At 48.0% G+C, this 13,379-nt stretch overlaps 1 protein-coding gene and 1 long non-coding RNA gene across 10 annotated transcripts in view; one reads left to right on the top strand and one right to left on the bottom strand.

Moving 5' to 3' along the window:
* The window catches only part of LOC309337333, an 86,864-nt gene extending 85,144 nt beyond the window's left edge, over positions 1–1,720 (top strand). Inside the window, exon 3 of the long non-coding RNA XR_014154165.1 lies at positions 759–1,720. This is a non-coding gene — a long non-coding RNA (uncharacterized lncRNA). The remainder of the gene's footprint in view (positions 1–758) is intronic.
* Positions 1–13,379, bottom strand: part of LOC309337008 (major histocompatibility complex class I-related gene protein-like) — a 56,044-nt gene that overhangs the window by 26,943 nt on the left and 15,722 nt on the right. For 2 of the 9 annotated variants that reach the window (XM_081853622.1, XM_081853617.1), the window contains exons 2-6: positions 12,264–12,539; positions 9,582–9,857; positions 5,216–5,503; positions 3,817–3,900; positions 3,512–3,550 (exon numbers count right to left, since the gene is read on the bottom strand). In XM_081853622.1, the coding sequence (XP_081709748.1) occupies positions 3,512–3,550; positions 3,817–3,900; positions 5,216–5,503; positions 9,582–9,857; positions 12,264–12,539 (963 nt within the window). Of the gene's footprint in view, positions 1–107; positions 1,899–2,433; positions 2,471–3,511; positions 3,551–3,812; positions 3,901–5,215; positions 5,504–9,581; positions 9,858–12,263; positions 12,540–13,379 lie in introns of those variants that run through there. The other 7 variants (XM_081853623.1, XM_081853618.1, XM_081853620.1 and 4 more) reach the window with 7 other exon arrangements.

Here is a 13,379-nt window from a genome sequence, read left to right as displayed (position 1 = left end):
TGTTGATCTCTGGAACTCCTGTGATAAGAAGGAAAGAACCACTAAAGACGAAGGGGGTGCACCCTTATTTATTTCATTAAAATCGATATTAAAAATTATAATTATAATTATAATTATAATTATAATTTTATTATTTATATCCTGCCCATCTGGCTGGGTTTCCATTAATAACAGAATAAAACTTCAAACATTAAAAATTTCCTTAAACAGGGCTACCTTCTGGAAAAAATAATAACAATTACCGTATTTTTCGCCCTATAGGATGCACTTTTCCCCCTCCAAAAATGAAGGGGAAATGTGTGTGCATCCTATGGGGCGAATGCAGGCTTTCGCTGAAGCCTGGAGAGCGAGAGGGGTCGGTGCGCACCGATCCCTCTTGCTCCCCAGGCTTCAGGAAGCTATCCACAAGCCTAGGGAGCCCGGCGGGAAGTTGTGCCGGGCTCCCAAGGCTTGCGGACAGCAGCCTGCAGCCCAAAACCCGGGGAGCGCAGTGGAGTGCGCCCCGGGCTTTGGGCAGCTCTTCGCAAGCTGTGGGAGCCCGGTGGGAAGTCGCGCCAAACTCCCACGGCTTGCAGAGAGCTGCCTGCATCCCAAAGCCTGGGGCGCACTGAACAGATATCGGGCAGATATCTGCAAGCCTGGGGAGACCCCGCGCCTGGCGGGGAAACAATTTTTTTTCTTTATTCCCCCTCCCCAAAAAACCCTAGGTGCACCCTATGGGGCGAAAAATACAGTACACCCAGTGTCTTCAAAATAAGCTGCAGCAAATCCATTGGGTTAGGCAAGAAGAGTCCTGCAGCCCCTGGAGGTTTAAGAGAGTTATTGCATTCTTATTTCTAGGAAAGAGTCTCCTTAAGCAATGCCGGCCTATGAGAAGGGAAGGAAGATGGAGGGAATCATATGGTGGGAACCACAGATGGACGGAGTATGTTCCTCAAGGGCCACAGGTGGAAAAGCAAGAATGTATGAGATAAAAATTAGGCAAATTGAAGGCAACAAAAGTAGTTTACTTGGAAGAGTTCATGTGGTCTCACTCCCAGTGGGTCACCCTTCCTAGAAGGCTGTGGGGACCAGGCAACAAGTCTCATGAACTGGAGGCCTGCAGCCCAAAAGAAGGGGCTGCTTATTTCGGATCAAACTCTGGCCATGAAGCTCCTGGCTTCCTCCTTGGCTGTCAGCAGAATCTGAAGCAAGAATCCCTCTCATCTCCTGTAGGAAAGTCGCCTCTCTCTTCAGCCACTCTGTTCCTTCTCTCTTTCAGCTTCAACTCCTGAGCATCTAAGCATCCCTCCTCCTTGCCAACCATCCCTCCCTGCCAATTTCTTCACTTCCTCACACAGAAAGTGAACACTCAGCCAGAGCAGTTAGGCTGCTTTTACACATTCCATGACATTACATATGTTTAGCCAAAGGCTGGGCGGCCCAAGAGGCAGGTAGGCAATAACAGCTTAGCCTATTTCATGCATAATACACCTAAAGCAGTTCTCAGATGTTGCCTTTCCTTCAATTTGGATGGAAAGTGAGTGACACAAGATTGGGGAAAGGCTTGTGGTGGGATCCACAGCAACAAAAAACCAAGAGAAACCATCAAAATCACTGCTCAATCTCCCCACCCCTTTTTAAAGCTTTTAGTTGTGTATATCCGGCACATTTCTGATGAATACAAACACATTTCTGAAAATCAGCTAAAAAGCTAAATTAGCCAAACTCCATCAGAAAAGCAGGATTATCCTCAAATTCTAGTTACAGCTGGAGTCACAATGGATGGGTGAGAGCCAGGATTAAGGAACATCCTAAACAGCATTGAAGGACGGGAGGGGATCTGAGCCTCTGCAATTCACAGCAAAACTTGGGCAGGCTCCTTCTGGTCTCATCTCACACACTGGGCTGGTATGAAACTGCAGAAATAAAGAACAGGAGTGTTTCAAAAGCCAATATCATGGTGTGGGGGCATCAGCATTACAGAGCTAGTGGGAACCCAAAGGCCATCTAGTCCAGCCTCCCAAGGAAAGCCACCATCCCTCATCATGTCAGATCAGACCCAAGATATGCCAGGAGCACCACCAAAATGGGCCTGCAGAGCAAATGCCTGCGGAAGGCAGCTCAAGCAAGTGAGCCAAGCTGCACACTTTGGGGGAATACAAGAAGGACACAAAGTGGTCATACCGGAAGGAGAAAACCTTTTCCAGAACCCAAAATGTGACTATCTGTCATTCAGATAGTGGGTAGAAACCATTTCTCAAATGGAGAGAATTTTCCATGAAGCTGAGATGGACACATGGAATGAGTCACAAGAGCTTTTTTCAGCTCAATGAACACTCCAGATTATGTCACTCTTGGAAAGCCCAAGGGGGGGCAGCTTTTCCCCATTTGGGGATGTTCCCTACGGAGTCTTCTGCAAGAGCCCCACTTTGCCCCCACCTGCACCCCCACTTACCCCTGGCAGAGCTGTCGGACCCCTGGTCGCTTGCTGCAAAAGGAAGGAAACACAATAGTCAGGATCCCGGGGAGGGAGATCCCATCCCCCCAGCCCTTCTCCTCTCTCCTTCCAACCCCATTCCAACCCCATCCCAAATAGGTCTCAATATGGGGAGGGGCCTAAGAAGAGTTCAGGGACAGGCAGCCCAGAGACAAGGGGGCTCAAGGACAGCAGTGGGGGGAGAAGCAGATGCTGGAGGGCAGAGAGATGGGCACAGCCTGGCATGGAGGCAGCGGGGGACTAGAGCGGGAGTGGGTGTGATCTGTTAGGGTGTGAAACCTAAGACGCTGGCAAGTTAGCAATGTCATGTGACTTTAAGTAGTCAAGCTCGTTAAGTTGTTAAGTTGCTCAGTATATAAAAAGTGTTTGTTTTCTCTGCCTTGTGGGGGCGTGAAGCAAAAATGTCCGAAAGCTCTGGAGGTGTTTCTGTTATCTTTCTGCAATAAACTTGTCTTTGGAAAGACAGGCTTCCCTGTGTCGTTATTTCTTTGCTGCTGAGACTCTGAAGCTTTTACTGCAACAAGAATCTCTGCACTGGACTTAATTAATGCTCTGCAAAGAGAACTGTTGCTGGGGGCGCAGCGGAAGTGTTTACTGGACCAGTACACAGACTCTCTTATGATCTAGGCAGGAAGGGGGCAGAAAGGCAGAAGCTAGGGAGGGAGAGCAGTGGTGCCAAATCCAGAGCGGAGGATTCCTAACACCCACATACTTGAGCCACCCAACCAATTCTTTAGCTTCAGGTTCCAGTAAATTAAACCCCCAGAGATCCCTCTCTCCCCCCCCTCGGCTCTTCCTCCTGCTGCTTCCTGGAGCCCCTCCCTCAGCCAACAGTCTCTCTGCAGCCTTTTCCTGGCCCTGAGGGACCCCTTGTTGTCCAGACAGACTGAGCAGACAGGCTGAAGCTTCCCATCAGGGTCTTGGGCTTAAAGATTAGGCCACCACTATGTTTAATTTCATCTGTTTGTAACCTGTTCCTGCTCCATATTGGGGGGAAATATGTCAGACAGAGAGAGGGGAGGAGTCACTCACTTGAGGCTGCTTTGTAGGCTAATTTCTCGCTCTGTTTCCCTGTAGAGACAAAAGCAGAAAAAATACAAAATGAGTGCACAAAATACATAATAAAATAAAAACATCAGGTGGAAAGTGAATTTCCTGAGCAGAGTGAGTGCAAACAATGGCCAGCATTACTTTTGGTTTAAAGGGTGCTTTGTGGGGAGGGGTCTCTGTAGGGATGCCAGCAACAGTTTCCAGGAAGCTCCACCAGCACATTCCCAGTCGGAGGCCAAGACAGAAGGACACAGGAGAGGCAGAAAACTCGTCCAGGGTTTACTTACTGCGGATGAAGAAGAAGATCCCAGAGATGAGCAGGATGGCAGCCATGACACCCAGAATGGCTCCCACAATGAGCCCCAGGTTGACTAAAAGGGGACAACAGACATTTTTATTCAGACTGGCGGCAGCAGCTCCCCTAGGCCTCAAGCAGGAGATTTGAGTGGAGGTGCTGAGCTATGAGCCCGGGAGGATTTTACGTCTGCAAAGCAGGCCCTCTCTCTCTCTCCTGACAGGCCAAGGTCTTCTCTGTAGTGGCCCCGATACAAGGGAGATTTTTTCCACCAGAATCCAGCATTAGAGGTCTTCAAAATAACCAGTTCATTTAAGGAAGACAGTTGACAGGCACACCTGTTTCCATCACAGACTCCAGACTTAAAAGCAGGTCTCCTCCTACTCAGGGGCTTCAGCCTTCTCTGTCCTGACCCTGAGAGGAAGGGATTCCCTCCCCTCTGAGACCCCCCAGAGCCCAGCATTACAGGCCTTCAGGGAAGACACAAACCCTTAGGAAAAAGCATCTTGTGTAGGGTTGCCATACGTCCGGTTTTTCCTGGACACGCCCTCCCTTTTCAGACTTAAAATGTCTGTCGAGACAGATTTTTAAAATAAAGCAAAATGTCCATGTTTTAAATAGAGGATAATTAATTAAAGCAAGCAAGCAAGCAAGCAAGCAAGCAAGCAAGCAAGCAAATAAATAAATAAATAAATAAATAAAAACAATATTGTTATTTTGTTTTTAACAGTTAAGAACATTGCTACTAGCAATGTATCACAGCCTCCTATAGCCTACAAATAATAGAGGTATTTAAAATGAGAGTCGTCATACAAATTCGAAGTTAAAAGTAGAAGTTGCCAAATGTGTCCTCTTTTTTGCTCATCAAAATATGGCAACCCTAACACCAGAGCTTGTGAAATGCAAGGAGATCCCAAGGAGGGAGGATAACCAAAAATGCCCCCCAAACAACCCTCATCTCCTCCCAAGGTCACCACAAGTACCTACAGAAATGAAATTGGAAAGGGGGGGTCTCTTTCCACAGATGGGTGTCATAATAAAGTTTTATTTCACATACTCTGCTGACACATTTGATTTTGAAGAAGTAAAATATCTGCCCATAATCTGTGACATCACAACTACTTCGGCTTAAAGGGAAATGGTGATCGTCAGTTTTTACCTACCAACATCCAATTTGAGTTCAAGGCCTATGAGACACTTGCCGGAAAAGGCTGCTTCTCTGTTGAAATCTACAGATTCCGATTCAGCTGCTTCCCTCCAGAGACACAGACAGGATCCAACTGGGGTTCCCCATCTGAGCTGTGCTGCTGCTGAAGGGAGCAGTTGGGTGGAAATCCCCCTCCCAGAGCCCACCCCTTCCCCTCCTGTCTGTCTGTCTGTCTGTCTCTCACCAGGCTCCTTCTCCCAGGCCACGTCCAGAGGCTTCTCCAGGCTGTCATGCTCCACGCGGCACCGGAAGCGCTCCCTCTCCTCGGGGTCGATCTTGACGCTGAGCAAGAGATAGTAGGTCCCGTCCGAGTTGGGGGCGACCAATCCTCGGAGGGTGCCCTCCAGCCAGACCTCCCCGTCTTTCACCCACTTGGCCTCAATCTCCTTGGGGTAGAAGCCGTGGACTTGGCAAACGAGGGTCTCCAGGCCGTCATAGTCTGCCTTCCTGGTCACCTTCACCACCGGAGCCTCTGCAAAAAGGGCCACATTGGGGTTAACAGAGAGACATCCACAACGGGAGCCTGGAGGAATCCTGTATTTTGTAGGAGCAGAGGAGCAGGGACCCAAGGGGCAAGCTAGTCAGAATCTCACATCTCCAGAAATTAAAATAACTGTGAATCAATGGGATTCCTCAACCTCCCTTGGCATCTTCCCCAGTCAGTGTCTATGGTGGAACTGTTTGTAGATGTTTTATCCTTTGTTTGCCAAAGCAGACTCCTTTGGGAGGGAGGGCTGGGTACAAATTAAATTAAGCTCTAACGCTACTCAAATACGTCAATTTGTGGTTCCAAGATTGTCCCAGGGAGCTGCCTCTAGGCTGAGGGGCAAATTTCACCAGGTCCCCAATGGCGGGATTCGTTCAGATCCTTCAAAGTTGCAAGTCATGAACCGAGGGCAGCTCAGACTGATCCTGGTTCCTCTCTTGAGGGGGAAGAAATGCTGGACTCGCTGCTCTCTGTTCTCTGGGACTTTTCAGCCCAATAGTTAGTGAGCAAAGCCAAGAGCCCTGGGAAAGACAGAGCTCCTTTCTGGTTCTCCCGCCTGCCCTGAAAGGGTCCCTGGAGGTTGGAAAGGGCCCATCTCCCTTCTCCATGCCTCCCCTGGAGCCTCCCTTCTCCAGCCTCCCCTGGAGTTGAAAGGGCAGACCAGGAGGCCCAGTAAGCCAGCAACTTACGCACATTGAACTTGTAAACATACAGATTTGCCAAAAATATTCTAAAAAACAAAAAGAGGAGGCAGGTGTCTGGGGAAGGACTTTGGCAACCCAATCGCCCTTGAATCCAATATACACAATTTTGGCTTTAGGCACGATTCACAGAATGTAACCCTTGTTCAAAAACTGGCTCCCTGGGTAGCTGTTGTCTGAAGGGGCTGTTCCAGGATCCCACCCACTTTGCAGTGCCTGGACTGGAAACTCAGGTCTGGGAGGGGATGTGACTCTGCTGAGGAGAGCAGGAAGGAAGGAAGTCCAAGCCCTTACTCAACTGAAACCTCTGACCTCAGCAGAACCTCTGAGATGAATTTGCTCAGATCTCTCTAAGAATGGCTAATACCTATGTGTCAGTCCTCAAAAAGGGGGTGGGCTGCTAGAATTATTTCATTTTTAATTAATTTTCGTTTTAACAAAACTTAGTAAGAGAGAGACAGGACCCCTCATGCTTCTCTTGGCTGGTCTGGCTTTCCCTCCCCATCTGCAGCAGATCCATCATGGCGAGAGGCAACTTCAGGGATACCAACTAAACTCCTCCGTCTGGAACATAGATAGATACACTTGGAATTTCTAAATCTTTTGTAGGATGCCATCCTCTGTCCCCTTACAAGGGAGTAAGCAAGGACACCTTCTGAATGTGCTATGCACTTGGACAACTGTTCTGCTCAAGTGTCCACTGTTTCCTTTTCAAGGAAGGAGATGGGGACCTGGGGGTTGGTCATGTGACCTCCCAGGAGCCCCACCTGGTCTAGGTGCCCTCAGCCTCCACTGGACCTTAACTCCCCAGTCCTGGGGGAAACAGAGGGAGATCCTTGGTCAGGCCCTGCTTCCTACATAGCATGACGGATTTCGCTCTCAATATAGGGCCATAGTTGTCAACTTTTCCCTTTTCTTGCGAGGAATCCTGTTCGGAATAAGGGAATTTCCCTTAAAAAAAAGGAAAACGTTGACAGCTATCTATAGGGCAGGATTCCCAGCCCCACCCCGTTGTGCAATGGTCCATTCCAGTCAAAACACTGGATCGTGATTGGCCCCTGTGCCAGATTCCTGAAGGCAGAAGAGTGGACTGTACCATTTCAAGGCACGGGGTTGGGGAAGATGACACTTCTGAATGTTCCCCATGGAAAAAAGTAAAATTCCTCACAAATAAAATACAGTGAAAGCCTCTGGGGTTTGGGACCCAGGCTGAGAAACTGATGCATTTATAGATACTGCTTTGGGGATCAAAACCGGGGAAGGGAGGGTGAGATTTGGGAATCCGAAAGGTGATATAATTTGTTAGATCTTGTTTATATGTTTATTTCTTTTCTTTGTAAATTTTATGGAATGTGGAAAATCGTGGAAGAGAAATTTGGGCCGACTTTAGGAAAAAGGTTTAAGATTAAGTTAGAATTGGGTGTTTGTTAAATTAAATAGTTATAAGGTTTTAATGATAAATTGGGGAATGAAAGAAAGAAGAAAAAGGAAATTAATAGTATGGTTTAACAAAATTATTAAGTTAAGGTTGTGAAATAAGTTATAAGAACCTGCTGAATAGATAGTAAAGAAATTATAATACAGAAGGGAGAGGTGGAGGAGGTCGAGGAAATAAGGTTTAGGAGAAAATCTTTTGAATTTATACATGTTTGTATGTTCTTGTTTGTTTATGTGTTGTTTTGTCTATAATTTGTGTTGGAAAACCAATAAAAATTATATTAAAAAAAACCAAATAAAATACAGTGGTGCCTCGCAAGACGAAAAGAATCCATTCCGCGAGTCTCTTCATCTAGTGGTTTTTTCGTCTTGCGAAGCAAGCCCATTACAGTGGTGCCTCGCAAGACGAAATTAATTCGTTCCGCAAGTTTTTTCTTCTTGCGAGTTTTTCGTCTTGCGAAGCACGGTTTCCCATAGGAATGCATTGAAAATCAATTAATGCGTTCCTAGGGAGACCGCCTTCAGACCAGGTCCGGGGACAGACTGAAGGCTGACCAGGTCCGGGGACAGACTGAAGGGGACAGACTGAAGGCTGGCGGGGGGAGAAGGACTTTTCTCCCCACCGCCAGCCTTCAGAACAGCCTTCTGAAGTCTGGCAGTGGGGAAAAAAGCCCTCCTCCCGCCGCCAGCCTTCAGAAGAGTTCCTGCAGGGCTGCCTAGACTGCGGATAGCAGCCTGCTGCCCGGCGCGAGGGGCGCTCTGAAGCAGAGCGCCCCACGCGCGGGGCAGACATTTGCAGCTTGGGGAGCCCTGCAGGACTTCCCCGCAGGGCTCTCCAAGCTGCGGATAGGGGCAGCAGGCTGCTATCCACAGCTTGGAGAGCCCTGCGGGGAACTCTTCTGAAGGCTGGCGGGGGAGAAGGGCTTGCGGTGGGAGGAGGGCTTTCCTCCCCACTGCTGTTCTGAATGTTGGCGGTGGGGAGGAAAACCTTCCTCCCACCGCAAGCCTTCAGGACAGGTCCGGGACCAGAGGAGAAGGCGCGCTGCGCTTCCCCGCTGTCCCCGGAGATTTCCCTATGGGCATTCGTCTTACAAAGCAAGCCCATAGGGAAATTCGTCTTGTGAAGCCGCTAAAAATCGGAAAACCCTTTCGTCTTGCGGGTTTTTCGTTTAGCGAGGCATTCGTCTTGCGCGGCACCACTATAGCAGCTTAGCGCTATTAGCGGCTTAGCGATAAGCGGCTTAGAAAAGGGGGGGAAGGGGAAAAAAGGCGGAAAAACTCGCAAAACATTTTCGTCTTGCGAAGCAAGCCCACAGGGAAATTCATCTTGCGAAGCGCCTCCAAAACGGAAAACCCTTTCGTCTAGCGGGGTTTTCGTCTTGCGAGGCATTTGTCTTGTGGGGCACCACTGTATATAATAAGGTAGAAGTGGGAACTCCCATACTCTCTCACCATGTGCAGATTTTCTGCTAACCTACAGTTTTAGTGAGGGGGCTGCATCCTGCCCTCTAAGACATATTTTATGGGCTCCCCACACATTTTCTATTTTTTTATCTAGTTTTAAAGACTTTAAAGGCAAGAGGTTTTCTGTATCTCCCCTCAAATCTGTCCATTTCAATTTTCTTTTTTTATTTAATTTAAATTGCATTTTGCTTTACTGGCCCCTTCCCTGCTGTTTCTTTGTGTCCCCTCCCCCATTTGTCTTTTGCCACCCCTTATTCTAGCCAAAGGGGCATGGGGGGGACTGTTTTTAAGCATCTCCCCCCCAATCATAGTCTAAAATGACCCCCTTTCTCCTCCCAAACCTCTGCCACCACCACCAAGAAAAGTGTTTGCTGTTTGGTCCAAAAGGAAGACTGTTGGGGGGGGTAGCTTAAAGGAAAACTGCCCCACTAAGCCCCCCTACCCCCCACTGCCCCCCTCACCTGTCCTCAGCAGAGTCTCCTTCCCATAGTCCAGGTGTCTCTGCAGCCACTCAATGCAAATCTCCTCCAGGTAGGCTTTATAGTACTGGTTCAGGGCCGTGATAGGATCCCACTTCCTCTTGGTCACTTGGGCCTCTGTATCGGCTGCCATCCAGGTGAGGGTCTCCTTGTCAAAGGCGATGAAGTCCCTCCCATTGTAGCCAAACTGCCAATAACCTTCTTTGCGCCCGTCTGACCTCAGCTCACAACCATGCATCTCCTGCAGGGAGGGAAAACCTGCGGGTGGGAGTGGAAGGAAACACCCGAGATGTCAAGAGTTGTGTGTGCACAAGAGAGAGATTATTATTCCTTTATTCAAGTTCTATACCGGCCTTCATCCAAAGACCACAGGATGGTTTACAAGAGAACACCACCAAAATGTATACCATAGAGGCAGACAAATAAATAATAATAATAGCACACAGCCCCTTCCAGTTTAAAAGAACATAGATTGTTGAATTAGCCAAAGGCCTGGGAGAATAGGGATGTTTTCGCTTGGCGCATAGAGACATGTGATGCCAGGCAAGAGACAGAACCAGACCAGGAACGCAAAGAGAAGTTCAGAACAGGATATATATGGCATCACATGTCTCTAGGCGCCAAGCGAAAACATCCCTAATCCCTATTCCCTATTCCCTATATAAAATAAACACTCTCAGTTTCAGCGAAACAACCTCAGGTTCAGGGAAGAGTCAGAGGCAGCATGTGAACCATGAGGGGGAAATGGAAAGAAATGGATGTTATATCTCTCCCCCCCCCCAACTCAGTTTTTAACCATAATCCAACACAAAACTGAGTAGTTTACAGTGCAATTATATGTGTGCTAACCAGAAGTAAGCAGCACTGAGTTCAGTGAGACTTACTCCAGGTATATCCGTGTATAGAATTGCAGTCCTGATTTCACTGAAATATATGAGTCTTCTTTTACTTACTCCTGTGTTGGATTATGATCTTGGAGTTTGTTTGGGGCCGGGGTTTTTTTTTTGCAGTTTCTTTTTTTTTCTCCCCCCCCCAATTAAAAATAGTTTATTTGTCACAGCATATATTTCAAACATTCTCATAACCTTAAAAATCATAAAACAACACATCATGTACTCTAATCTCATTAAAGGGAAGGACTACATAATGTCTGCAACAATCTGAAAGGTTAAAATGTATACTTAATGAATCCCAAACTGTGTTACCCACCCCAAACACTACCCCCCCCATGGGCCTCACTACCTGTGTGTTCAATAAAATCGCCCCATACTGCATAGAAATTATCGTTTTCCTTTTGGCCTGTTGCTACCCATGGTTTCCATGTTAGTTTTTCCAATAAAGCTGTCCACCAGACTGCTTCATGCCTCTTATCCTGTCACAATTTCTACTCATATTGATCCAGAACACATTCCGACGTATAGTTGGCAGAGTAAAAACTTGTTTAGGGAAGTTTTTCATGTTTGATGTTTTATCGTGTTTTTAATATTCTGTTGGGAGCCGCCCAGAGTGGCTGGGGAAACCCAACCAGATGAGTGGGGTTTAAATAATAAAATTTATTATTATTATTATTATTATTATTATTATTACTACTACGCTGAATAATTTCACTTCGACTGCCAAGGCCAGACAATTTGGACAACTGTAAGTCTGAGTATAGGCTGAATGTAAACCCCTCGCTCTGAATGATCCTGCAGCTAACGTCTTCATTTCAACTAATTTGCTTATTTAGCTTATGTAGGTAGCAATTTAAGATTTTAAGGATGCTTTCTCACCGCTGCTGTATCACAGTCACCATCTTTCCCACCTCGCCCCCCACTATGTTAAATCTTTGTTGCAGTTTCTAAATGCCAAATATACATTGCTTTTCACTTTGAACCACCACACAACAGTTCCAGAAATGTGTTTGTTTTCCAGAATATGACACAAAATTTAGCACCCTGAGAACGTTAGGGGTTTTGTTTTTGTTTTTTCCCCTCAGGGGAAGCAAAGTTTTATCTTGCTTGAACAAATGTTGGCAATCCCTGGTAAACTCAGTACAGTTGTACCTCAGCTCCCGAATGCCTTGGGAGCAGAATGTTCCAGATCCCAAACGATCGAAACCCAGAAGTGAGTGTTCTGGTTTTCGAATGTTATTTTGGAAGCCGAATGTCCGATGAGGCTTCTGCAGCTTCCAATTGGCTTTGGTTTCCGAACGTTTTGGAAGTCAAATGGACTTCTGGAACGGATTCCAAGGTACAACTGTAATCAGAAAGCAGCTGGGCCTCATTGACCAGCACTCTGGACAGCGCCTTCTCAGTTCCCCCCAAAAAACAAGATCCGTGCCCCAGCATGGGTTCTCAAGGAAAGAGCAATTCTCCTTTTCTCTTCGCCAGGGGTTTGCACAGTGACTGGCCCAATCGGTCAATTTCACAAATCAGGATGATGACCATTATCATATAACCGACCTGCAGCTCATTCCCAAGTGCCTTTTTGCAGAGTAAAAATATATCTTTTTAAGAAAGTGCAGGTACAGATTGGAAGGGGAGAGGGAAGGACTTCTGCCCAGGTTGGAGAACATCCTGCCCATCACCTCGTCCCTTTCGTATCAGCAGGCATCTCCCTTTGCCTCCTGAGCGCCAGAGAGATGAATATTGGGGGTCTCTGCCTCTCCTGCCTTCCACTCACCTCCGCTCTGGTTGAAGCGAGTCTGCAGGGTTGCCAGGTTCCACCACAGCACTTTCTCAGCGCCCTGAAAGAGTTGCGTGCTCATCTCCCAGTACTGAGGATCCTCCTTTTCCGCCTTCCTTATCCAGGGGACCAGAGGCAGCGCCTCCTTGGTGTCACTGTCGTACTGAACAAATGGCTGGTCATCCACGTACCCCACAGCAATGAACTGGGGCAGCCCCTGGCCAGGCTCAGACACGGATGTGTAGAAGTAGCGCAGGGAGTGAGAAGTGGAGCCTGGAAAGGAAGAGAGAGGGGCAGAGAGTTAGGGGTCCTGCAGATGAAGGAAGCACTCTAATCCTGCTGTGTTACAGGCAGCAGCCCTAAATTAGGAGATCCAAAGTTCAGCAGGGTTTGGGGGAGCTTATAGACTTGCTGTCAGGGAACTGCCATCGGAGAGACAGGTGGTGGACAGGCTACAGGAGAATAGGAGAGAATCTGCAGTAGAAGAGGGAACCAGCAGGGGGAGTGCAGGAGTCACAGCGGAGGGGAGGCTCTGGGATGCTTCCAGTGAGAGTAGTGGAGAGGTAACGGGACCCCCGTTGGGAACGCCCACCCTTCGCCGGAAACTGTCACGCAGAGAGTCTCGAAAGCGCATGTCTGTCAAAGAGCTTTTATGTTGGCGTAAATTCCGTAGACGCCCACTGTCAGATTCTACCAGCGACTGACGGAGTCATGCTTTGGGGGCTCCGTTAGTGCATCGGTTTGGATGACCAGCCAAACCCCAGAGGGATCAAGCTTTTACGCACAAGCAGCTCACTATCCCATCACAGCAATCTGACAGTCTTTGAAAGCAGCTTGTGCAAGCAGAAGGCATCATGAGCGAACCATCCGGAACCGGAGGAGCAGGAGCGGGAGCTGGCGCAGATCCAAGCCTGGAACAAAGGTACAGGGCGTTGGAGGTCCAGCTGGCACTGCAAACGGCGAGGCTCGAGGAGAGGAGGGCTCAAGATGCAGATAAGGGGAAGACCACCCCACTTGCCAGACGGGTGCCTGGACTGGTGCAGAAATTTGGGGGGGATCCCCGGAACTATCAAGCCTTTAGGACAGAGATGCAATATGCTCTCAATCTACTGT

The sequence above is a fragment of the Podarcis erhardii genome, assembly GCF_964252035.2.
Source record: "Podarcis erhardii genome assembly, chromosome: 2".
In the NCBI taxonomy this organism is placed as follows: domain Eukaryota; kingdom Metazoa; phylum Chordata; class Lepidosauria; order Squamata; family Lacertidae; genus Podarcis; species Podarcis erhardii.
The sequence above is the reverse complement of the archived record's forward strand: the minus strand, read 5'-3'. Positions and strand labels throughout refer to the sequence as shown.